The sequence below is a fragment of the Ctenopharyngodon idella genome, chromosome 6, assembly GCF_019924925.1.
Source record: "Ctenopharyngodon idella isolate HZGC_01 chromosome 6, HZGC01, whole genome shotgun sequence".
NCBI classification, from domain to species: domain Eukaryota; kingdom Metazoa; phylum Chordata; class Actinopteri; order Cypriniformes; family Xenocyprididae; genus Ctenopharyngodon; species Ctenopharyngodon idella.
In genome coordinates, this window is record NC_067225.1 from 21,721,703 (window position 1) to 21,747,154 (window position 25,452).

The 25,452-nt window shown below is 36.8% G+C and overlaps 3 protein-coding genes and 1 long non-coding RNA gene across 8 annotated transcripts in view; 1 reads left to right on the forward strand and 3 right to left on the reverse strand.

Annotated features, from left to right (window-relative positions):
• Nucleotides 1-165: 165 nt before the first annotated feature.
• Nucleotides 166-6,774, reverse strand: serbp1a (SERPINE1 mRNA binding protein 1a). Of its 2 annotated transcripts, none has more exons than XM_051896490.1 (8): nucleotides 6,417-6,774; nucleotides 4,950-5,133; nucleotides 4,203-4,343; nucleotides 4,044-4,115; nucleotides 3,831-3,905; nucleotides 3,375-3,546; nucleotides 1,978-2,166; nucleotides 166-1,290 (listed from the first exon to the last, which is right to left on the reverse strand). In XM_051896490.1, the coding sequence occupies exons 1-8, from the start codon at nucleotides 6,670-6,672 to the stop codon at nucleotides 1,231-1,233; spliced, it is 1,149 nt and encodes a 382-aa protein (XP_051752450.1). In that variant the 5' UTR covers nucleotides 6,673-6,774; the 3' UTR covers nucleotides 166-1,230. The 2 variants fall into 2 exon arrangements, with proteins under 2 accessions (XP_051752450.1, XP_051752451.1); XM_051896491.1 differs by having other exon boundaries at nucleotides 4,044-4,112; nucleotides 6,417-6,773.
• A 1,923-nt stretch (nucleotides 6,775-8,697) lies between these two features.
• On the forward strand, nucleotides 8,698-9,663 carry LOC127514763 (uncharacterized). The gene is made up of 2 exons (XR_007930699.1): nucleotides 8,698-9,377; nucleotides 9,511-9,663. It is a non-coding gene; the product is annotated as an uncharacterized LOC127514763 (long non-coding RNA).
• Nucleotides 9,664-9,941: 278 nt separating this feature from the next.
• hsd17b7 (hydroxysteroid (17-beta) dehydrogenase 7) lies at nucleotides 9,942-17,302 on the reverse strand. The gene is made up of 9 exons (XM_051897929.1): nucleotides 17,130-17,302; nucleotides 16,631-16,834; nucleotides 15,412-15,504; nucleotides 14,440-14,554; nucleotides 12,328-12,522; nucleotides 12,063-12,167; nucleotides 11,905-11,961; nucleotides 10,895-10,993; nucleotides 9,942-10,652 (listed from the first exon to the last, which is right to left on the reverse strand). The coding sequence occupies exons 1-9, from the start codon at nucleotides 17,162-17,164 to the stop codon at nucleotides 10,539-10,541; spliced, it is 1,017 nt and encodes a 338-aa protein (XP_051753889.1). The 5' UTR covers nucleotides 17,165-17,302; the 3' UTR covers nucleotides 9,942-10,538.
• Nucleotides 17,303-17,607: 305 nt separating this feature from the next.
• ddr2a (discoidin domain receptor tyrosine kinase 2a) overlaps nucleotides 17,608-25,452 on the reverse strand; it is a 40,447-nt gene continuing 32,602 nt past the window's right edge. For 2 of the 4 annotated variants that reach the window (XM_051896552.1, XM_051896551.1), the window contains exons 11-17: nucleotides 25,133-25,298; nucleotides 24,833-25,059; nucleotides 24,225-24,352; nucleotides 23,689-23,886; nucleotides 23,216-23,450; nucleotides 22,914-23,063; nucleotides 17,608-19,617 (exon numbers count right to left, since the gene is read on the reverse strand). In XM_051896552.1, coding sequence (XP_051752512.1) covers nucleotides 19,486-19,617; nucleotides 22,914-23,063; nucleotides 23,216-23,450; nucleotides 23,689-23,886; nucleotides 24,225-24,352; nucleotides 24,833-25,059; nucleotides 25,133-25,298 — 1,236 coding nt within the window. In that variant the 3' untranslated portion in view covers nucleotides 17,608-19,485. Of the gene's footprint in view, nucleotides 19,618-22,913; nucleotides 23,064-23,215; nucleotides 23,451-23,688; nucleotides 23,887-24,224; nucleotides 24,353-24,832; nucleotides 25,060-25,132; nucleotides 25,350-25,452 lie in introns of all 4 variants that reach the window. The other 2 variants (XM_051896550.1, XM_051896549.1) reach the window with 1 other exon arrangement.

Genomic DNA, 25,452 nt, shown 5'->3' on the forward strand with positions numbered 1-25,452 from the left:
GCATTAGAGACCCTATGCAGCTAATACCAGGACCAGTACCAGTATTTTTTCCAGAAGTACATTTGTAAACTCAAATACAAGACCATCGACGTAAAACCATTCTGCACGAGAACAAACATCAGACAAGATTTCATCTTTGAAGTTAAAGGTCACACAACAACACTGTATGAATCGACCATCTTTTAATTATTGACAGAGGTCTAATAGCAGGGTAGGAATTCACACATCATAGCACTCCGCTGTTCCACACTGAACAGGATGGTGTTTCTTTCAGATCAATTATGCAGTAGAGCTGTTGTAAAAGCAATGGGGCAGAAAGAAAATGTCATTTCTAAAAGGATTTATCCATAACCTGGCTCACATTTTTCAGTAAACAAGAGTGCGGTGTGTAAACTTGCTTGTATTTACACTAGAACTTTGCGTAACAAGTATGATACTATCCTGAGTTACCAGAGTCAATGGTGTCAAAAGATACCATTTTGAACTTTACAGTGGTCATTCGATAAAAGACACTATCTGTGGCGAGTGCAACTTAATCATCTGAATTACATCTTCTAATTAAGTTATCAATCATAAATTGTACATTTAATTGCAATGATCGCAGATTCTGTTTTAAGGCCCTCTTTCAGGCATTTGAGATGTTTAATAACAATGACCAGAACCAAAATGCCCCGTTATTTCCCATAGAAATACAGTAACCTTTAAAAATTAAGACTAACTGGTAGATCTTGTCTCTGAAAAGGGCTGCTCTGTTTCGAGGCATTTTGTGTGTAAAAAGCAAGCAAGCTACGGGACACCTTAAGATAAACTGGTGTGCTCTTCACACCTATTTTTGGAAATGCATATTTTCAAGCAGCAGTACAAAAAGTATCCATGAACAATGCATAATTGCTGGAAAAAAAAACAAAAAAACAAACAAAACAAAAAAATACAATAAAAGAAACACTGTATGAAAACATCCCTGCTACCTTATTTCTAAATACAAAACCTCAACCAATAATTTGCTTCAGAATAGCAAGAAGTCCGTCCTTTGTTTTTTTTTGTTTTGTTTTTTTATTTTTCCATCTTTTTTTTCTAAAACAGGTAAAATTCAGTCCTCAGGGGTGAATGGCATGGATGACAGTCTTCCATCATTTCATCTGCTGAAGGATCCATTAGCATGCAAGCCTCGTAGACAAGGACCCGTGGAGGAGTGTTCCTCTGGGGTGAGCCGAGTGGCATCTGGGCAGCTTAAGCCAGGGCTGGGAAAGCCTCTGGGTCGTCCACGTTAGGGACAGACACTCCACCAGCCTAAAATAAGCAGATACAGGAAAAACAGGCCATATGAGTCCAAATTCAGGTTATGGCAATCTATAAGGTCATCTAGCAATACCAGTCATTGATGTTACATTCAGTCATTTGATTTCCATCAGGTCAGCTTCTTAAAGGGGATGTCTAATGCTATTTCATGCATTGTGGACATATGGCAGAATATTTCTGTGCCAAATACACTCCTTCAGGGTTCGTATAAGTTTCGAGAGTGCCCGCACACATCAACCAGAGGGAGAGCAAGAGCACGCCCATCAACGTGCTTCATTCGGGTTACAGAAGTTGTCGGCATGACTCGGCAGTGCTGCAGTGTTAAGGGAACAGTGGATGCAGTTTGTTTTTCCTGGGGCGAATGTTTTATAAACAAGGCCCAGTTCGATGCTGGATTTGCAGATCGTTTGAAATTATATATATATATATATATATATATATATATATATATATATATATATATATATATATATATATATATATATAAAAATAATTAAGACCAATATGATAATGACCAATCTGCAATCAATCAAATTAGGTGTACATACTCTATATTAAAAAAAAAAAAAAAAAAAAGGTTGTGATTTCAACATTTATCTCTGGATAGATTTGAACTCTCACAGTGGTACAAAATCAAGCGTGTACCTGCAGATACTCAAATGCACAAAGAAACCATACCTTGTCTGGCCTGCGTTCACGAGGTGGTCTGGTAGCAGTGGCCCCACGGCCTCCTCTGCCACCTCGTGGTCCCCCACGACCACGCCCTGGGCGGCCCAGGTCCCCAAAGTTAATCTCCAGCTGGGACGTAATGTCATTAGCTGGCCTGCGGAAGTGGTGATCCCCAGCAGCATCATCATCAGCAGAGGCCTGCAGGAAAGAAATGAACATGTACACTAAATAAAACTGAAACAGATGATATACTAATAGTTTGTTTGTCAGGCTTAGTTTCTCAATTGGGATAAAAAGGACTAAAGCAACAAAAGACAATGAATGTGATCAAATGGCTTCTCAATACAGTCTGAAGGTTTCTGTGTGCTTTTAGAGAAGTGACACCATACTAGTGTTATCAAAAATATTGATTTCCAATACATATTGATACTGAAAAATCTGAAACAATTCCAATACTCATTTTTTGCAGTATCAATACACAATACCAGCTGCGCTGACACACACCCGCTTCCTCTCTAACTTAATCAGGTTGAATAGTGTTGTTACAGGGCCTGAATTTCAGCGTGGTGTTGCGCAAAATTTTTCATTCCCGCAGGTTTTGCAGTCACAGCACTTATCTATATAAGTGGCACGCACACAAAGCCACTTCTCAAACAGCTCACAAGTCTTTATCGTGACTTATTGCACTTAAACGTCATACACACAAAGTTGTCAAATGCCCGTCTTGGCGAGTATTCGGGTAAACAGTCAGTTTTGGAATGTAAATAGTTGAGAAAGAAAACATGTTTTGTAACAGTATATTGGATCTGTGCATAAGGTATAACTTAAAGTAACAGCAGCCTAATATACCGGCTTCTGTCTCATATTAATAAAATAACAAAGACAAAATAACTGCTCATGACTGAATAACTTTAATGGTAAGCATTAATCTGTATTTAATTTTTAAAATGAAGACTTATCCAGTGTTATTTTACATTTTATTTCTTCATTTAATTTCTGTATTTCTTACCCAGATACTACTGTTAGATGCACCTCATGTTTATTTCATTTGACTCTTTATTGTATTTGTGCTATCATTTGCTATTTTTTATTTTATTACTGACCGCTTACTTGTATAGCAATTTTCTCATGGTATCAAAAATGGTATTGAATATTGATATTTTTCAATTTATCTTATCGAATTTAGAAATTCCAGTATCGTGACAACACTACATTATACTTAAGTGAAAACTATCAGGTTTTTCAACTACACTTCCAGGCTACTTAAAAGCACATTTAAAAATGTTGGAGAATGGTTGGTATGCAGCAAAAACTTCAATTCAGCATGAAACGGACACTACTTAATATATAAATAAACGTTTAATGCAATGGAACACAAAAAGTTCAAACACTGTCCTTTTACTTACATCCTCAGCCTTGGACTTGTGCAGAACATATCCTTTCTTCCAATCAGTTCCTTCATTGGCTTTACGAATGTTGAATTCCACTTTGGCTCTCTCTTTATCCTGTTGGGCTTTCCATTCATCCAGAGTCATCTCCTTAGGGCCTTCTTCTTTAACTTCCTCAACCTCATTCTCCCTGTGAAAACATCACATGAAAATTGAACAAAAAAATTCTGCATCCAATTAGTCCATGCATAGATTAACCAAATAATAAGTAATTTGTCCCTTTAGTAATTGTTGAAGACTGTAAACATATGTTATACTTCTAAAAGAGCCATTGTTCCTAAATCAATCAATCCACATTTTTTAAATTATAGGCGGCAACATATGCTAATAGTGCCGGCAGCAAATAGAAAGCAATGACTCAGCAATGCCGTGCTAATTCAGAGCTGAAGTGTTCTCTGAGTGTGTTCTACACACTTGTTCTCTGAGTCAGCAGGTGGATGCTCCTCTCCTTCAGGGGTGTCCTCGGTGACATTTGATTGGTCAAGCTCACTGTAAAGAGAACAGAAATGTATCCAATTTCACAAATCTAATATAATGAACCAAAACACCCTCACTGACCAGTCTGTGAATCAAATTCATCTGCGTTTTCAAGATCTTGGCAGATAAAGCGTCTGTCGCTCCACTGACCTCAACTCATCCTTAACAGTGCCCCAGTTATGAGATCCACTCCCTCCACGTTTTTCTTCTGCTCTCAGGCTGCTGAAACAAAAATTAACGCTTAGCTTTGACACGTCACACACGGGCGGCATTATCATTGGAGCCAGTATGTGGATGCAAATGACTTACGATCGGTCGCTGCCGCTGTGTCTGTCAAACTCGCGTTTGCCGCGTGAGTCAAAGCCATCAGTCCTGCCAACACCTCTGCCCCGGCCTCCGCGCCCTCCTCTGGCACCTCCACGACCCCGGAACGGCCTGTCACTGACAGACCTGAGGAGAGATAATGTAGCTGTTAGATGTCAGCCTTACCTGCTAAAATATTCAATTTTTGGGATTTTGTTACTCAATTAATGAATCTTTATGCAGGGAAAACAATGTAATACGAAATCCCTATCAAGTTCTATTGAAGTCGTGATGAAACAGAAATAGCGACAAAGCTTTTCTTCCATATTGTGGCGTACATCCAAATGTCTAAAAACAAGTAGGTAGGGGACTTTGTTCTATGCATTGGTTGTTGATTAGATGTTGAGATGTAAGCATTGCACATAAAAGTGGAGGCAGATGAATGTGATATTGCAGGGGCAGAGTTTAAACAGACTAAATGATAGGAAAAGTCCTGCAAACATCATAAGAGAGTCTGTCATGTTCACCAAAACAGGTTTAAAGACTACAGGTATAAAAATTCTTTAAAATTGGATTGTTTACAATAAGATCTATAACATACATTTAAAAAAAATCATACCGACTTTATCAGAGATCAAAAAATAGGAAAACAGACATTAAAAGCTAAAGTATACTTCTGCTGGCTAATTAAATGTTTACAGTAATAAACTTCGTTAAGGATATTACCACACAAAAAGGGTCAAATTGACTCACTTTTCCACCGAGAACTCTCCACCCTCAGCAGGTTTTTCATCAGCAGGTTTGTCAAAGCGTCGTTCGCGTGGTGGCCTCCTGTCAGGCCGCCTGTCAGCTGGTGGACGACCCTCCCCCTGACCTCCCTGCTGCTGGGGTCCTGGCTGAGCCGGCTGCTCCGGTCGGCGGCCCACTTTCCTCATGCCTTCAAAATAGAAACAACAGAGTCAACCAAACACCACTACTACCAACAACTATCATAGAAAACAATAATGAATGAGATGGTCTCACGCTGGAATAAAAACAAAACAAAAACAACATTAAGACAAATGTGAATCATTTTAAATGCACTTTAATGTGTACAGGTATATAAAAAAAAAAAAAAAAAAAAAAAAACCTTAAAAAAAAAACAGTTCCTCAAAGTTTAATTTCTGTCATTCACTTACCCTCAAGTAACTCAAAGCAGAAAAAAAACATTTTTTATTTCAGGAAAAAAAGGTTTAAAACAACATGAGGGATGAGTAAAAGATAAATTCAACTTTTGACTGAGCTCTCTCTTTAATTGTGGCCAATATCAAAATACCCTGAAACAATGTAAATACAAATTACGTTTTCTCTTTAACTTGTTAAAATTGTCTATTTTTCTTATTTACTTGCATAGGGTAAGTCTGTGTTTTTCAATACTTTAGTTTTTACATTAGCATAGCAATAAAGTCCAAGTTGTCAGTCTCCAAAATAATGGTTTGCGCCTCTTGTGATTGACTGATCCCTCCCTCCACCTACCGAAATAGACGCTCTCGCTCAGCCCAACAGCTGATCACGCGCTCGCCGTCCCGCCTGCGCGCGCACCTGTTCGCGAGCCCGCTGCCTCCTCTCATCCAGATCAAACAAGGCCACTGACACCCGAAAAAAAAAAACTTTGACAACCCTACCTTTAAAACTGGTCAGTCTGACGCGGGTTTAAAGCACGTAATGAAGGTAAAAACCGACTCTAGGCAAATAACAATAGGAGGGTTTTCAATGGGAGTGTCATGTCTGAGAGGACGGACTCTGTTGCCTCAAACACGAGGTTGGAGCTGCAACGCTCGTGCGTTAATAAAAAGCCATGTGATAACGACTGTGCATTCAGAGACTGTCAATACACAATTCTTTTTAGCACTAAATAGGCGAGTTTTACTAGTCAGTAGAGTTAAATGCACAAATATAGCCGACATTAAACAGACTGATGGTTATCATTAGGCCTGCACTTCATGAAGGATCTAGAAAATAATTAGTTAAGTAGCAACAGGTTCTACTACGTGCGTCACCTAGAAACAATACATGGAGCTAAGAAACATTTTGCTGAAAGAGCTGGAAGTTTTTGAGGCGTCAGGCTGTTCATAAACAATAGAGTTGTGCGCGACCTCATGGGCTTAGTAGCGCCTTTTGCAGGCTGCTCACTTGGGAAAAGTGTGACCAAATAACGACTTTAATGCAAGCGATATTTACCATCTTTCTTGAGAGGAACGGGAGCTTGTGTCTCTTCCTTCTTATCGGGAAGCGGGACTTTCCTGTCTTTCTGTGTCTCCTTTTTGAGCTGCTTTGCAGTCTGCGCGGCGGTCTTGGCGGCACCAGGAGCGGTCGCGTCCTTCTTCTTCTTTTCTGCCAGCTTTAACACCTCAAACGGATCCTCTTCATCATCAAATAGCTGGTCGAACCGATTGGTTACGACACAGCCGAAACCTTCTTGCAGATGTCCGGGCATGATGGCCCCCTTTCAGCAGGATTCTCCTCCGATTCTACGGGGCTTGTGCGAGCGCTTCGCTGCTAGATGCCACAAGATGGCTAGAAAAGACTCATGCTTCTCTTCCGGTGTGAAAGACATCCGGGACTCTGGCCGCACAGCAGTATGGGACATGTAGTCTCATAACTTAGCCCAGAACAAAACATGAGAGCCAACATGATGATTGCTAAATTAAATACGTGACTTTTGTATTGACATTGTACTAAAATCAAATGATCTGGTAAATATTTGCATTGTTTTATGCTGACAGTGTATTTTTCTAATCAGTATTGTGAAGGATTAGCTATGTAAAACGTTAACCCCTGGTTTCACAGACAAGGCTTTAGTCTAGTCCCAGACTAAAATGCATGTTTAAGCAGTTTTAACTGAAAGCAACTTGCACCGATACATTTTACACAATAAATGCTGTTCCAAAACAGCAAAACATTCTTACAGCTATATATTGCAAAACTATTTGTTTGTTTTTTTGTTTTATTCCTTACTGTCAAAGCTATGTCTGTCAATAAAATAACTCAAAATATTACTACATTTGTACACCCTTATTCAATTTTACACAGACCCCCTACCCCTTTGCGGCCCCCTGAGGGACAGTGAGGCAGGTCATGACCCTGTGACTGGAGAACAAGTCTTCTAAACAGCTCAAAATAGTTTTGGACTATTGGAGTAACCCCATCAAAGCAACCATTCAGCAGACTTTGTGACAAAAATGTGTCATGTCACAAGTTGATTGTTATCTGGAAAGCTTGAATTCTCTTGGCAGTTTATTTATAGTTATAGACCTAGAATAATGGCACATCTTCTGTGTTTTCATCATTTATTTACTATTTTCAAATTACTAGGCCTAGGCTATACATTTTATTGTCTTACCCTTGTGGCCAGATCCAGACTTTTAATCTTAAAGGAATAGTTCTCCCAAAAATGAAAATTCTGTCACTTATGTCCTTCCAAACCTAACAAGCTGTTTGTTACACAGCAGTTTTGGACAACATGAGGATGAATAAATGATGACCTGGTGAACTATGCATTCAAACTATGAAAGTTCATTAGAAAATGTGAAAATTATAATTAAAAGCCTCAACCCCTGATGTGTGAAAAAAAAAAATCACTTATGAGCAGAATGCTTTATAGTGCCTTATTTTCAATGGAGTTTGATCTTTTAATTGTGTGCATTTACTTACTTTAGCTATTAAAAGTTTAGCTCACTTTAAAATGAAAATTACCCCAAGCTTTACTCACCCTCAAGCCACACAATCGGAGTTATATTAATATAATATAATTTAATATCCTGACGCCTATAAAGCTCGAGAAAGTGCATCCATCCATATTTAACAAGTTATAAAGTAAAATATCTAGCTTCCGCCAGACCGCCTTCCTTATTCAACTTACAAGGAATGTGTAAAATGCCTCTCGCAGTTCAAGACGCTTACACTACACTACACCTTCTGTTCAACTTACGAAAAAAACTTAACTGAAGCGCCAATGCAGACGTCAGCCAATCAGATCGCATTATGCAAATACCCTAGAACAGTCGCTAGCCATTGCGTTCAATGCAAAATAATAGTAAAAAAGTTCATTTTAACAGCTTGTGAAAATGAAAATATTAAATTCAATAATATATGTTAAAAATATTTAGCCTATGTTGTTTTATTTTTGTAATGTGCTTTTAAGTCATACTTTTGTTATAACATAATAGGCAAACTGCTTTTACAATGGTTACTAGTGTAGTAGTTTTTTGGTCAATTGTATTAAAACAAAACCGATAATATTTATAATTATTAATAATTATTAATGTAATAATATAAGGAACCCACAACAATTAAAAAACAAAAACATTCAAACATGTATTGTCCCCGTTTTTTAATTAATAGATAATAACAAATGAGATTTCGGTATTTTGACCACTCAAATAGGAAATGTCCCCGGTTTCCATTTTAGAAATCTGGTCACCTACAGGACGACCAAACGAATCCACATTATACCGTTCAAATTAAGGAGTTAAATGGAAATATGATTTTCTTCTGGTCCAAATTAAACATATTTAATTTTTTATAGAATATTGACAAAGCAATCTTTATTGCAAAGTGCGAAACAATGAACTGTCATAATAAGGCACAAGCAGTTGTGATGCCCAAGAGCGCAGGTACACTGGGCTGAAGGCGACTGTGATTCGTGGACATTCAGCTAAATCACCTCTAACTTTGTTAGCATAACCGTTTATGTATTTGTAGCAACCATTCTTCCGCGCACAACAAGGATGCCGAATGTAGTGACGGAGGCGATTATTGAGTCTTATGCGCTCATGTTTTTGGTGATGTCAGCGTTTTTTGTGTACTTTTGTGGCATGGTCTGGGCATTCTGCAACCCCAAACTCAGTGGCTTCGCTGAAGAAACAGAGTGCGACACGAGCAGTTTTTCACAAGTCCCTCTGCAACAAATATTTGCAGATCCTGAGGATGTGGAAACAACTCATCCAACACACGGCATTTGACCAGCTCCCAATGTCTGGATCACTCGAGTTACATCGCTTCGTGCTATATTGTGGATTAATATTTTGAAGTTTAAAGAAAACAGCACAAAATTTGCTCCAGTCTCATAAGTTTTATTCATAGTAATTTACCGGAACATCTGCACGCGTACTGAAACCAGAGAACACTCAAGAGAGAAAGGTAAGATTGACGAGCCAGTGTCGTATTAACTGTTTGTGATAAAAAAATAAAAAAAAATCTCTAAACCTAAAATGATTTGCAAAACACAGAAAGTTAAGTTCGTTATAGCATGTTCGTTTCTTTATTTACACAGGGAAGTGCTTCTCTGATCTTCGTCACCATGGCAACCCATCAATATCTGCAACCCCCACACATTGCTAACTCTCATCTGGAGAATTACAATCATTAGTTTCTGATATGTATGTTTATTTAATGTTGTGTAGTTGAATAAATTGTTACAACTGCATTTCAACTATTACTTTTTCGTATTTGCTTTGTACTTTGAATGTGAACACCGAAAAAAAAGAAAAGAATATGTTGTCTCAGTTACACAGCAGTGTATCATGAATGGCAAGAACCCATTATTTGTAGAAAGAGGATCAGATTTCTAAAAGTCTGTCAAAGTAAAGTTGTACTGAAATCTCAAGACACATTAAACAGTTAATACTTTGCCAGGCAAATTATTAATCATAAAAATGCACACACATAGTTACACACACACACACATATACATATATATATATATATATATATATATATATTATTTTTATTATTATTATTAATCAAGCATTTTGGAAGAAGGCCCTTTGGGTGACAAAATAAAAATGGAATAGACAAAAAAATGTCAGATTTGTGGTCCCATTTCAAGAGTCAGAGACTGCTGACTGTTCACAGTAGTTACAATGGTAAAAACCATTCACCTTGGAATACACTGCAACAAAACTAATGTAAACAGCACAATAACTATTAGTAATAATAAGTCATTCATAATTAATAACAAGTAGCTCAAACAGTAGAGCATGGTGCTAGCAAACCCAAGGTAATGGGTTTGATTCCCAGGGAAAGCAATAACTGATAAAACGTGTACCTTGAATGTCACTTTGGATAAAAGCATGTGCCAAACACCTTAACGTAAGCACTTGTTTGTAAATACAAGTTAAAAATAATAAGAATATGATAGTTTATAACAATGCTAGACTACCACAATCATTTCATATAAAGTGTTTTGATCTTCATGAAAAACAAATATTCAGGAAGTGTTTATCCATTCCTTAGAGGGGTTTTTTTTTGTTGTTCTTGTGGGGATAGAATGCATGAGGGTTTTGTCTCCATATATTACATTTAGATTTTTGCCTTGATATCTAGATCCTCGTCTCTCAGTTTCTTTCGCACTGTATCCTCAAGTTCCAATAACTTCACATAGAGGGCCTCTGAAATATTTTCATCAATATCCATCTAAAAAACAAAAAAAACATTTGACATTACATTCAAATCATGTAGGACGTTATGAGTAATGAATGAAATAATAAGGATCAACAGCTGAGATACATAAAAGTCCAACCATTTCTTGGCAGAACCAACCAAATCACAAAGAATATAAACCCTATAGACTATAATTTTCTATATAAAATTAAAATTCTGTGACTAAAACAGGCATAAAAATAGATGAGTGAGGGAACCCGATTGTCAGGTCTGACCTTGCGTGGCTGGGTGTAATTGTTTCCAAGCCCAGAGGTCAAACTGTGGTATTTGGCCATCGGGTCCAGTGACTCAGGTTTCTGCATGAACAGCCAAAACTGTGTAATAAAAAACAATAGATGAAAACTGAGACTAGGAGAAGTCTATGAGGTCCTCCAAGTCATTTCTCCAACTGACTTGCAACACTAAGCTTCAAAAACTATTTGAATGTTTAGAGTGGTTTCACTTATTTTTTTCCATTTCATGTACTATGAAACATTTATTGTTTCCCACTCAAAGAATTCAGTAGATCTATAAAGGTGATGCAATATACACTCACCGGCCACTTTATTAGGTACACCTTGCTAGTACGGAGTTCAACCCCCTTTTGCCATCAGAATTGCCTTAATTCATCATGGCATAGATTCAACAAGGTGCTGGAAATAGCCTCAGTTTCCTGTTCTTAGCTGACAGGAGTGGCACCGGTGTGGTCTTCTGCTGTTGTAGCCCATCTGCTTCAAGGTTTGACGTGTTGTGCATTCACAGATGCTCTTCTGCATACCTCGGTTGTAACGAGTGGTTATTTGAGTTACTGTTGCCTTTCTATCAGCTCGAATCGGTATCAACAAGGTATTTTCGCCCACAGAACTGCCGCTCACTGGATATTTTGTGTAAACCCTAGAGATGGTTGTGCGTGAAAATCCTTGTAGATCAGCGGATTCTGAAATACTGAGAATCAGAATGGGGAAGAAAGGTGATTTAAGTGACTTTAAACGTGGCATACGTTTAAAGTCACTTAAATCACCTTTCTTCCCCATTCTGATGCTCAGTTTGAACGGCATCTTATCGTCTTGACCTTGTCTACATGCCTAAACGCATATTGCTGCCATGTGACTGGCTGATTAGATATTTGCATTAGCAAGCAGTTGAACAGGTGTACCAAATAAAGTGGCCAGTGAGTGTGTTTTAATAATTATTCAGGTTTAAACTTGATGATGCTTGAATCATTTGGGGTGGTGCTAGTACATACCAAAGCCTCCGCTCCATTGTAAGGTGAGAGGGTAAAGGTGTTGGTGAATATTCGTATCTGATGAGACAGGACAGGAAATTATTACAATGTTAAATTTGTGTGTGACTTTCCTATTATCGTGTTGATATACAAGAAAATAAAGTAAATTGGGGACCTACAAGCCACATTATTGGCATGATGAGGGTCCAGAAGAATGATGGTAGAATGCCATAGGTGAGGTTAGTCATGACCAGACCAGGACAGATCACTGATGAGTACAAACCCTTAGAATGGATCAGGAGTATTAATTAATAATTCACAAATAAATATAATAATAAATGATAATCGTATATTATGAGTATGGTACTGTATATAACATATCATGCAAATGTTTGGAAGTTTTGGAGTGTGGCTATCAAGTTCTGCAAGGAAATGGGAACATACCCGGCTATTGTAGTGGCGGTTTAAGGCAAAGCTAAGTAGATCAGACGCATATTTCGAGGAGCTGTAGGGCTCATGGCCTTTCTGATGCTGAATGTCATCTAGACTAAAGGCCGTTCGCTGGGCATTACTGGAGGATGTCCAGATCACTAGAGAATTGTGGTCCGCCTGGCACAATAAAGGCTCCAGTTCCCTCACCTGTCACAGGAGCAGAAAATACAGTTGGATCAGGGAATGTACTACTTAATTTCTGCACCATTTCTGCATGCTAAACAAAATTACAAAAACACTGAGTGTTTCGGTCTTCCATTGTATGGCCATACTGGTAATGCTGCCTCAAACTCTCACCATTAGGTGAGTCAAAAGTTGACAAGTCAGACCACTCAAACAAACAAACGCCACACTTTGCCTTAAACAACACAGTGAGGAACAACACCCTGACAACAAAATGGCGGACAAATGAAACTGGTTATAAAAAATAAAATAAAAAAAATAATAAATGAAAATTTAAAAATAAACTATGTTCAAAAGTTAGGTGTTGGTAATATTTTTTTAACGTTTTAGACAGAAGTCTCCTATGCTCACCAAGGCTGCATTTATTTGATAAAAAAAATACAGTAAAACAGTAATGTAAAATATTATTACAATTTAAAACAACAGTTTTCTAATTTACATAATTTATTTCTGTGTTGACAAACTACTTAGAATGACTAAATCATTCTAATATGCTGATTTGCTGCTCAAGAAACATTTCTCATTATCAATGTTGAAAACAGTTGCTGCTTAATATTTTTTGTGGAAACTGACACATTTTTTTTCAGGATTCTTTCATGAATGGAAAGTTCAATAGATCAGCATTTATTTGAAATAGAAATCTTTTCAAACATTATAAATTTACTGTCACTTTTGATGAATTTGCTAAATAAAAGTATTTTAAAAAATCTTAGACTCAAACTTTTGAATGTATATTTTAGTTTTTTTTTTTGTTTATGTATTTTTTTTAATCTTGATCTTTATTGATTTTGAAACATTACCACCAGAAACAAAACAAATCACACACACGCACAAAAAAGAAAGAATTTAAATTAATTTTTTTTTTTTTTTTACAATACATTTATATTATAACACGTAATGCATATTAAGCCAGGTTACACAGAAAAAAGACTATTAGGATCGGTTTCCTTCAAAAATCCCATTAAATGGTTTCCATACTTTGAAAAACTTTTCAGGTTTTCCCTTAACAATTTATGTGAGTTTTTCCAAAGCCAAATAATAAGACAATTCCTGTAACTATTGTTTAAAATTAGGGCTTTCTGTATTTTTCCAATGACGTGCTACTGTGAGTTTTGCTTGTAATAGATAGAAAAATCAACATTTTCTTACCAGAACTGGATAAAGTGCAAGTTACAGGGAAAATATTTAATATACAGTTTATATGTATTTTTATTTTACTATTTTAAATAATGAAAAAGAAGAATTTGAGAGTGTGTGTATGTGTGAGAGAGAGAAGCAGAGGGCAACTTGACTAGAAAAACAAGCCTCACTTGATCCCCCTCACTCAGTGCCGTCCCAGCAGAAAATCGATACGTCTTGTCTAGCCTTCGAGGACATGGAGTGTCATATCTACTGCAACTTTAATGTCTGAGCCACTTATAACTCCACTGTAAGCATGTGGACTTAACGCTGCTGCCTTGAATTCCAGCGCTGATGACCAGATGCTTTAGTAAATGAATGAGCTCTTCAATTAACATCAGCAACACTTCACAAGGAAGCACAGGGCTGCAATTTGAGGACTCAAAATACTTTCAGCACTAGAGACGTTTGGATGAATTATTGATCGGGCAGCTGCCAGGGAACAGGTTGTTGACAAGAGTGAAATGAATGCTGTGGCATTGTGGATGAAATATTTTTCTGGGTGATCTTTTTGAGGCAGATGATTTTTTTGATAGTGTTGCACAGAAAAGATAGAAACACTGTTCTACCACAGCCAAATTATGCTCCCATAGAAATAGTGGTTAAAAAAAATCTAGTTTTGTTTATGTTTGTTATTATGTTCTGTTTATTTTTATGTGTGGTCATTGAAACACACTCGGTAGTTCTTATCCATCAACTTACCAGAAGGAAATGACCAAAAAGATTAGTGGCAAACACCTCCTGCAAACCAATGGGTGTGACCTTATCTTCCTGGGTCAGAATACCCTCCGCTGTGGCAAACATGTGAACCACATTTCTGATGGGTAGATAAAATGAATTATAATCAAAGACTTCTGCTATAGTCAACATAATATACTATTATTACACAGCACACTGTCTACAACATCAGTATATACTATAACCTGCAGTGTAACTTTAAAATTAGTATACAATACAGTACTAAGTATGCAACAATCAATGTTTTAAAGTGTATAATACTGAATCACTGACTGATTACATTATAAGCAAAACAAATTTTTTAATCTAGAATTTACATGCATAAAAGAAATTTGCATAGTTTGTGTATTTTATTGTATTCTTTTCAGGTAAATAATATGACAGCAATATCAGATTTACCGTTGAGGGTCTGGTAATGTTGGAGTACAAACTCGCTTTATTTTTGTTAGAACATTTTTAAAAAAGTTTTTGAAAGGCTGCATTTATTTGATCAAAATATAGTAAAACAGCTATATTGTGAAACATTATTACAATTTATAATAATTGTTGCCTATTTTAATATATTTTAATGTAATTTTTTATATATTTAAAAAAATAATAATAATTTTCAATATATTTTAAAATGTAATTTTTCCTGTGATGGCAAAGCTGCAGGCATTACTTCAGTCTTCAGTGTCACATGATCCTTCAGAAATCATTCTAATATGCTGAAGTAACATTTCTTATTATTAATGTTAAAAACAGTTGTGCTGCTTATTATTTTTGTGGAAACCATGACTATATATATATATTTCAGGATTTTAGAATAGAAAGTTCAAAAGAACAGCATTTATTGTGTCTTTTAATCAATTTAATGCATCCTTGCTGAATTAAAGTATTCATTTCTTTAAAAAAAATCTCACTGAACTGTAGTGTATATAGAAAGAAATACTGTACCTAGAAAACAGGCCTTTATAAAAGGCTTTGTGATCTACCCTGGGATTAGGCATGATTCCAGCATTGAGATACAGATAGTCCAATCTGTTGTACCTGTTAAAAAATAAATAAATAAAATATGTTAAATAACATTTTAATATACATTTATCAAACTGGGGGCTTCAAATGTGCTTTACTAGTCATATCATACCACCAAGTACCAAAGTATTGATGGACTAATCTGATTAATTTTGTATAAATTCTTGCAATGGCTCAAAGGGGTTTAAAAAGTACTCAAACTGTTCATTACATATAAGCGCATTTTATTTTATTTTGTTTCAGGCATGGATACTAGAGTACTGACATAGCGTTCTGACGTAGAACCCGGAAGCGCTGCACTGTGTTTACTACATCTACATCAACAGGAGGCTGACATGGAAGAGAAGAAATTGTTGAATAAAGTCGTTTTTTTTTTTTTTTTTTGCGCACAAAAAATATTCTTGACACTTCATAACATTAAGATTGAACCACTGTAGTCACATGGACTATTTTAACAATATCTTTACTACCTTTCTGGGCCTTGAAAGTGGTAACGTTGCAGTCTATCAGAAGCCAGAAAGCTCACAGACTTCATCAAAAATATCTTAATTTGTGTTTCGAAGCTGAACGAAGATCTTAAGGGTTTGGAACGACATGAGAGTAAATGACAGAATTTTCATTTTTGGGTGAACTAACTTTTTAAGGCCCGTTCACACCAAGAACGATAACTATAGAGCATCCACAACAGCGGACAACATCAAAAGCGTGCTCTGCAGTTTTGTCGTCCGCCGCAGTAAATGCTTGATCTCTTTAAAGCAGGATGGATTCTGAACAGCTTTTGTTCATCAGCTGAAAAAAATAATTGAAAGTGATTCCAAAGATATCGTTTCTCTGTGCCACTATCGTTATAATTGTGGTGTGGACTCTGTGGTATATTCATAAATTTGAATATGGGCAAGTGAGATTTAAGAGCGCAGGAATTTTTTGTCAACAACTCAAATTTGAGTCTGTTCCTCACACAACACTATAAAATAGCTTTAAAAGAGTTGGAATATAGCGGATGAGTCATACAGAATACTTTTATGATGCCTTTTAGAGATTGACAGCCCCTGGTGGTCACTATTATGCTTAAACTAAAAGCATACAGTACAAGCATAACAGCATCAAGTCCATCAAAATTATAGTGTATTTTATGTCTTACTTTTTCTTGAACTCCTCAGCAGCCCTGACCACTGAGTGCATGTTGCCCACATCTAAGTGCAGCAGAGAAACTTGAGCTTGAGGGTGAGACACTAGAAGAACCTGCCGGGCAGCCTCAGCTTTCTGCATGTTCCTGCAGGCCAGACAGAGCTGCACCTGGGCATCCTGGCTTAGTAGACGCTCACACAGGGCAAGGCCAATACCACTGAACACATGCAAGCAAACAGGTTTATATGCAGTGAACATTAACTTACAGCATTGTGCAACATGTTTCTCAACTACTTGCTATTATATGCAGAACAACACAATTAATCAAATTAATCCTAATGAATTTCTTTCTAAGATGTCATTTGGTTATTTAAAACAGAAACGTAATTGAAAAATAACCAAAAGTTTCCATCACTACAATGACAACAGAATGAAGTTTAAAACAGTGATGTCTACCTATTATAATAGTGATGTGAAACTATAAAGAAAACAATTAAACACAGTTTCGTTACCTGTTCGCACCGGTTACCAACACTACTTTCTTCATCCTATCTTTACATTCATACAATATATTATATGCTACCTGTGATATAATACTTTCCCTTCGCAACCGTCTCTAACGTTGTATTTTGCCAGTGTCTGTGTACGCATGGAGTTTGCACAGCCGCCATGGTGTGATTGGAAGTCACACTTCTATCGGCCAATCACCTGTTTCCTTTCTGTGACGTGACATCTTCTCTGACCAATTAAGACTCAGCTACTGTCAGACCAGGCGGAATGTGATAGATGGCAGAACATTATTATTAGAAACTTAAATTTATTTGACAAAAAAAGCACAAAATGAACGTTTTAAAAAGCAAATATTTCAATACACACACCGTCAAAATGAATAAGCTGTACATAAACGTAAAATTCACATACAAACACACATTTTATTACTGTAGATATGAAATGTGTGCTTTTATAATTATAAAATATCTAGACAACATGTTTAGAGATTCATCAATTTATTATATCTTATGTACAATTTTCTAACACTTAGGCCTACATGTACAATAGGTTATTAGTGAAAAAAGACTGCATACAGCACAAAGCTTAGGAATACAAATAGAGCACCAAATCATTTAAGGATTAAAGAAAGAAAATGCAGGATATTTTTCATATGGATTAAAAAAAAAAGAAGTTTTTTTTTCCTTTTCTCACAAAGACATGTTTTATAAAGTGGAATGTTGAATATTTCTAGGTTTTTGTAAACAAACTTAAAGTCTGAAAAAGGACTATACTGTTTTGTGTTTATAGTATGAAGGAAGAAAATTTTATAGACTTGTTGAGAAAACCAGCTAGTAAAACATTTAAACAGTGCAGAATTAAAGCATATCTATAATGCAACTTCATCAGTCATGTCAAGAATGTTAAAATTATTCTATACATATAGATAAGAGATTTTTAATTCCACAACCAAAACACTTCTTATAAAATGGCAGATATCTCAACTGACCCCAAAAGGTGCACACATTTTCAATATTATTGTCATATACAATGACCATACAAAAATGATTTACAAGTATACAAGTTAATTACAAAACAGATTTCTGAGTGTCCCATTTGCAGCACTTTTCACATGCGAAAACATATCACAACTTACTGTAAACCATCATAGTGCATCTGTTCAATACAAATCCAGTATTTATCCAACAGTTTAGCAATTCAGCACCACCTAGAATATACTCAAACATAAAAGAAAGACAAACAGCTTGAAAATAAGCTAATTTTCATCTTTTCTACAGATAAACAAAACTGGTGATAATAAATGTACTTACTGCCCCATTCGGCCTACTTTGAGAATAGATGAACACATAGGACAAATGTAATGAAAAAATGTAAGTAATTTAACTATATCGTATTTCATCCAACTTCATGCAAATATTGTAACAGATTTCTGTAAAAGGATTATGGCTATGTATAGCTCATTATGCTATAAATTTCTGTTTGTTGATACAAAAGTTGATGAGCAAAGAAAAATAATGAAATGGACTTAAATAATCACCATTATCACCATAACAAGCAAAACACTTATGTAAAGCAGTACACTTAAATATAAACACATATATAGGTAGTTGCAGGATAACTATAATATTTTACATTTACAATTTTGATTGAATTTTTCTGATTTTGAATTTCAAATTCTGTGACAACCAGATAAACTTTCTGTTACTCCACTTGGTTGAAAGTGGTCTTTGCAGTTTACTACAGAGAAAATAATAAAATATGTAAAATAACAAAATACTTTAGCATTTTCAATAAATGAGATGAACATGTACACAAACGTCAAGCGACATCAAGATAAAACCAAAGGTGAATCTGAATGTCAATTAATGATTCTTATTTACATTCAAGCTGTCTTCGGCCTCAAAACACTGAAAACAACAATAAATTGGAAATAATAAAAGGCCCATTAGTAGCCAATACCTTGTCTTAATGCATTGTCTTTTTCTATTCAGAAATAGATATTTCAGTTAGAATAAAGTTATTTGGAGAAAATACACAGTGTCTAAAATCCAATTCTTCTGTGTTAAAGGTGCCTAAATTTATTGCTACATTTTCTTTGGCCTAGTGCTGCCCAGGTATTGTATGCCAACCGAAGGCACTTAGGGGGTGTATAGTTCAATCGTACAATATATATATATATATATATCAGTTTGCCTTTGCACACTCACAGTGAAAATTGCTACAGAAAAATAATAGATTCTGATCTCACTTCCTATATATGGGAATGTATAAGTGCGTGTTGCGGTGTGTAGATGACTGGAGTCCTGTGGGCGAACTGAAATGTCTCTAGGAGTGCCAAGGTTGGCACATAAGTGTACACTACGGCTTGCACTCCAGTAGTGTGTGATGAATCTCCTGGAAAGATGGACGCTCTTTGGTGTTCCTGTGCCAGCAGCTCAACATGAGCTTGTAGACGGGGTCAGGACACATTGGCGGCTGGGGCAGGTATATCTGAGGATAAGAAAATAGTCAGAACTATTAGACGTGGTATGGATAAATAGGATCCGTTTAATCAGATCTCATACACCTCTCCATAATAGCAATTAAAAGGGTTAGTTCACCCAAAAATGAAAATTCTGTAATCATTTACTCAACCTCATGTCCTTCCAAACCCATAAGACGTTGGTTACTCTTCAAAATACAAATTAAGATATGTTTAATGAAACCTGAGAGGTTTCTGTCCCATCACTGAAAGGTCTAGGTAACCAAAACTATTGTAAAACGAATCCATGTGAATGAAGGGGTTTAATTCAAGTCTTGTAAAGAGATAAGATCATATATAAGTCATAGGTCATATCTCTTGACAAGACTTATATTAACTGCTTGATTCGTATGGATTTATGGATTTTCAATATTTCAATTTCAATATTTTAATTTTTGTTTAGAAGCTTAACCAAAGTCTTATGGGTTTGGACTTTGGAACAAGGCCTCTCACGATCATGAATTTTGTTCTGATGAATAATTGTCATACAAATAATTTAAATGAACAATTTTTGTTCATGTTACAGAGTAAGCCTAATAGGTTCCTTTTTACCAGGAATTGTCTATAATAATAAAAATTATATTAAAATAAGTCCACATGATTTATTTACTTTAATGTTGTGAAAATTAATATTTATACAATATAATTGTTAGGTTTATGTTTGTATTTTTCTTGTATTCCGTGTGCCTTCGTACTGTTTCTTATTTGTTGTCATAGTTACCCATTGTTTTATTGATTAGCCCCACCTGTCTCTTGTTTTATCCCTCAGTCAACTTGTGTGTATATATAGGCATTCTTTGTCCATTCTTGTTCCTGTATAGTGTGGTTGTGTTTCTCCTGTGTGCTTCTGTGTTCCAGTGTGTTTGTTATTTTTTAATTTATTGTTAATTAAATTTGACGAAATGAAAGAGGAGGACATAACCACTCACACTTAAGCAGCCCTTAGCACACATCCACCATCCTGCCATCATCAGTCCTCGTTCCAGTGATCCCACCTGCCTCGAAATGCCTCCCTAGTCCTTCCCCACTCCTCCACAAGCCCGCCACGAACCCAGAGTCAGTGCCAAAGCCCACCGAAGACTTAAAGCCAGAGACCACCGCAGACACAGAGCCAAAGTCTGACCAGGTGTGTGAGCCGGTAAACACACAAACGGTGTGGCTTGCCTTGGTCAGTCATCATCCTGGTTGCGCCACAGACTTCCGAGCCTCCGATTACATCTCGTCCCTCCACCCCTTTGGCCCTCTTTGGCACCGGCTCTTCCTTTCCTCTGGCTACACCGTTGTCCTCACTCCCACTGGCTCCGCCCCGGTCTGCCGAGCCCCCGTCTCCACCTCGAGCCCGGGGGCCTGCGGTTCTGCCTCAGCCCTACAGTCTATCGGTGTCACCCTGGGTCCCCTCCTCTCCCAACTCCACCTAAGTAGGGCAGGCTCCTGGCTGAACCCTGGCTCCTCCCTTCATCGGTTCAGCCTTGGGTCTTCTTGTTAATGCTCTGGGTCACACCCAGGCTCCTCCCTATTGTCTCCATCCTGGTCCTGCCTTCTCTTGACTCCACCATGGACTCTTCCTTTTTCTCTAACGGTGTCTGTCCCCCTCTCACCACTAAGGTCAGCTTGTGTGTGTGTGTAAGTGTATGTATAAATATATGTGATGCGATCTGGGAAAACCCGTCAGATGTTGCGATGGAACGTTTTCAGTAAAGTCAAAAAATAGGTCGAATGTCATTTTTTTTGTCAAAATTGGGTTTTCATTAAATTATTATTCTATAACATCTTGTCTATCATCTCTGAGAATATCTTGGCAAAATTTGCCTGTTAAGTGCAGAAAAATAGCGATTTATAGTGACAAGCTGAAAAGACTGTCTTTCTCTAACGTTACTGTTCAAGAACACACCCAGTGGAGGTGCAAAAAAATCGGCAATAGCTTTTCCTCTCTTAACCCTACAAAGACAGTTCACCTATCAAAATAAACCACATAACATGTAGAACGAAGGTGTATTAATGCAAATTTCCCGCCAGTCCTGTGTAAACTACGACACACAAAGATTATCTTTTTCTAATAGGCCTACAATGTTATTGTGAGAAGGCGGAGCACAAGAGAACAACGGAGCTATGAACATACATGTTCTAATTATGTGTTTATTAGAGGTTGAATTAAAATCAAATACTGCCAAACTGCTCATACTACTTCTGAATAGGATGTCTACTTCGTAAAATGTATGAAAATATGGAAATATGGATTAGATCACTCAAATAAATGGAGGCGCCCTTACATGGTCAGTAATGGAGCTTGGATGTCATCTAGTGAAAAAGTTTGGTACCGCGCCCAAACAAAATCTTACTGAAAGCTAATTTTTGAAATATATCAACCTAAAATTTGGAATTTTGACATTTTTGGCTTTGATTTTCTTGCAGTTTAAGAGTAAAACATGTTTTGTAATATATTATTATAAAATATAAACTATTATATTTTTACATTTTCATAAACTTAAACTTCTATAACTTTTTTTTATTTCACTTTCCTAATTTATTTCACTTCTAAAATAATCTGACAAGTGTCTTTTTTAAAACAAGACCAACCTTAGGTCTATATTCCAAAGCATTCTCAAATTACAACCATTTAAGTTTGGATAGTGCATTTTCATGTCTATGCGAAAAAAGGGGGTGACAGTTATTTAAACCTGTTTTTCTCAAAATTCTGATCAGCCGACCATAACCGATCAGATCAGCCGACCAGATAACCATAACTTTTGTTACAGACAAGCTATGAAAGAAGTAAAAACAGATTTGGAAAGGGCTCGAATCCAGCTTTCACATGATATTGAAACCTGTGATAGGTAAAAATTCACCATGTGATGGGTTTTCGCAGATCACATCACATATATATAGTGTTTCTCCTGAATGCCCATGTCTCACTGTGTTCCAGTGTGTATGTTATTTTTGACTCATTGTTTAAGTTAACTGCTGCATCTAGATCCTGCCTCAACTCATGTTTGCTGCGACCACCAACGCTGACTATAATAAAATGCAGTCTGATTAAACACACAAACCTTCATTTCATATAAAGGAAGACCTTTGACTATCTTTATGTACCTTACAACAGTTTTTTTTTTTTAAAATATTCATTGGCAAAATGTAAAAAAAAAAAAAAAAAAAACCCACACAATTGGACAATTAATCAATAACAGTGGCAGGCCTATTTGGCAGTCAGTAAATGATGACAGAATTTTCATTTTTGGGTGAACTATCCCTTTAAGCATCCTTGTACCTGTCTCCTCTGATCCCGAAAGAACTCCCCTGTGTTTTCAATGACCTGCTCGTCTGAAAGCTGTGAGTAGGGCTGCTCTTTGCAGAAGGTAAGCATCTCCCAAAGGGTCACTCCAAAAGCCCACACATCACTGGATGTGGTGAATTTCCCCTGTAAAGGACAAAAATCATCCTGTGTCAGACTTTTATAGACATAGAATCAGTTTTTACCAACAGCATGTATAAAAAATAAGTCACTAGAAATTTATTTGCAGACAGAAAATACAACTTTTTGTTTCTGTCAAGGTTGTGTATGTGTCTGACCAGAAGAATGCTCTCCCAGGACATCCAGCGGATGGGCAGCACCGCTCTGCCCTGGATACGGTAGTAGTCTCCACTATACAGGTTCCTACTCATTCCGAAGTCTGCAATCTTGATGGTGTAGTTCTTTCCTACTAGGCAGTTGCGGGTGGCCAAGTCCCGATGCACAAAGTTGAGCGAAGATAGATACTTCATGCCAGAAGCGATCTGCGTGGCCATGTGGTGTATGTTACTGTAGCTGAAACAGTTAAAACATAGAATGTGAATCATAACCTGGTTAAGATCACTACCTAATAATTCTATTCAGCAATGAAGTTGCTTGCTGACTCATCATATTTCTGCAATTCCGTACACTTCCTTTCTATCACTATCTTTCATAGGAATTTAAAGTCACAGTCAACCACTGTAATTGCACTTCCAATTTCCATTTCTATACTTAAATGCAAATGTTCGAAAAAAAAAAAATTGGTATCAACCTGACTGTTGGAGCGTTGCTGAGGAGAGCGATCATGCCCTCGGGCTCATGGCGAGACAGGAACTGATTAAGGTCTCCATTCTCCATGTATTCAGTGATCATACACAGAGGGTCAGAGCTCATACATACTGCCAGCAGCCTGATGATGTTGGGGTCTTTCAATCGTGACATGATCTTTATCTCCTTCAAGAAATCATTCCTGTAAAGTATTGGAAAAAAGAGCTATGACCATTTGGCAGAGGCATGTTTATTTTAGATGTTACAGATGGAGGGATGGATGAATGAAAATTAAAGAACCAGTTAACCCAAAATCCTTATGTGGAACAAAAACAATAAATATATTCTGTCATAAAACTAATAACAGCATTTGGATTGTAATTTTTGTGTGTACTATTTCTTTTACATTTTGCTCAAAATATTAAAGTTTGTGTAAGCACTGTTATGGCATTTGTATGCATTTGATGTTCATTAGGATGCAGTGTCAGTGTTTTGCTTTAATTTATGGAAGTCATGATTGTGACATTTGGGCATGCAAACCTAGCGTTTTTATTTGCATCCGCTCGAAGCATCTTAACAGCCACAAGCACTGTTTGGTTTTCAATGACATCGAAGGAGAAGTCTTCATCCATGAAATCTTGCATGCCTTCTGCTTCACACAAATGCACCTGGCAACACAACAGCAAAAACAGCCATTTAGTATATTCAGATATCATGTAGTGATTTTGTATGATTTTTTTTTTTTTTTTTTTAAGAAATTAATACTTTTATTTAGCAAGCACACATTAAAATGATCAGCGGTGACAGCAAAGACATTTATGTTACGGAATATTTATATTTCAAGTAAATGCTACTCTTTTGAACTTTCTATTTATCAAAGAATCCTGAAAACCTGATCACCAAATCAGCATATTACAATGATTTCATGTGGATCATGTGACACTGAAGACTGTAATAATGGCTGCTGAAAATTAAGCTTTGCCATCACAGGAATACATTACATAAAAAAAAAATAAAAAAAAAATTGAACAGTAGTGTACCATAAAAAACACATGATTAAGAATAGAACAGGAAATGTTTTCATAAATTAAGCTGTACAATAAAAAAAAATCCAATGAATTCTATCATTCTTTCGAAAATATACAGACCTCTCCAAACTGCCCTTCTCCCAGCTTTTCTTTAAAGGTAAGCAGTTTCCGAGGAAATTCCTCCACAGCGACATCCTTCCCTGACAGCAGGTCCATGGTGAGGGCGGGCACGGCGTAGGTGTTGCCCCCAGTCACACCCTGCAGGTTGACTATGTCTGCCTCAGCATAATGTGGGACACCCTCTTGCACACTGACTGGAGGAGACTTGGAAGCTGTACTTGTTGAAGCTGCAGAAAAAATATATATGTATATATGCTATTGCCCCGCTTATATATTCCAAACATCACTTCTAGAACTCACCAGTATCCTCGGATGTTTGGGAAAACTCCGGCAGTTTGCGGACCAGACGGGAGGGCTCCTGGTAGTCGGGTCCCAGAGGGAAGATGCGCTCATAGGTGGAGTTGGACTCCTGCTCGCTGGGCACTGAGGAGGGGCTGTTGTTGTTGTTATAGGTGAAGGTCTCACTCTGTATTGACAGACTAGCAGTTAGTTCATCGTCCAGCATCCTCCGAGACACCTGGAATGAAGGATGTTCAGTGAAGAATGCTAAAAAAAAATATTTACTAGTAGTTTGATGTATTATGCATCTATGAAATCATATTCACAATCCACTTACGCAT

What these genes read in the sequence shown, in the direction of transcription:
- serbp1a (XM_051896490.1), bottom strand. Translation starts at nt 6,672, where the DNA reads ATGCCCGGACATCTGCAAGAAGGTTTCGGCTGTGTCGTAACCAATCGG. An exon ending in CGTTCCTCTCAAGAAAGATG is followed by an intron (nt 5,134 to 6,416) that starts GTAAATATCGCT and finishes TCTATTTTGAAG; the next exon opens with GCATGAGGAAAGTGGGCCGC. An exon ending in CACAGCGGCAGCGACCGATC is followed by an intron (nt 4,116 to 4,202) that starts GTAAGTCATTTG and finishes TTTTTGTTTCAG; the next exon opens with CAGCCTGAGAGCAGAAGAAA.
- hsd17b7 (XM_051897929.1), bottom strand. Translation starts at nt 17,164, where the DNA reads ATGAAGAAAGTAGTGTTGGTAACCGGTGCGAACAG. An exon ending in TTGGTAACCGGTGCGAACAG is followed by an intron (nt 16,835 to 17,129) that starts GTAACGAAACTG and finishes GCATGTGTTCAG; the next exon opens with TGGTATTGGCCTTGCCCTGT. An exon ending in GCTGAGGAGTTCAAGAAAAA is followed by an intron (nt 15,505 to 16,630) that starts GTAAGACATAAA and finishes ATTTTTTAACAG; the next exon opens with GTACAACAGATTGGACTATC.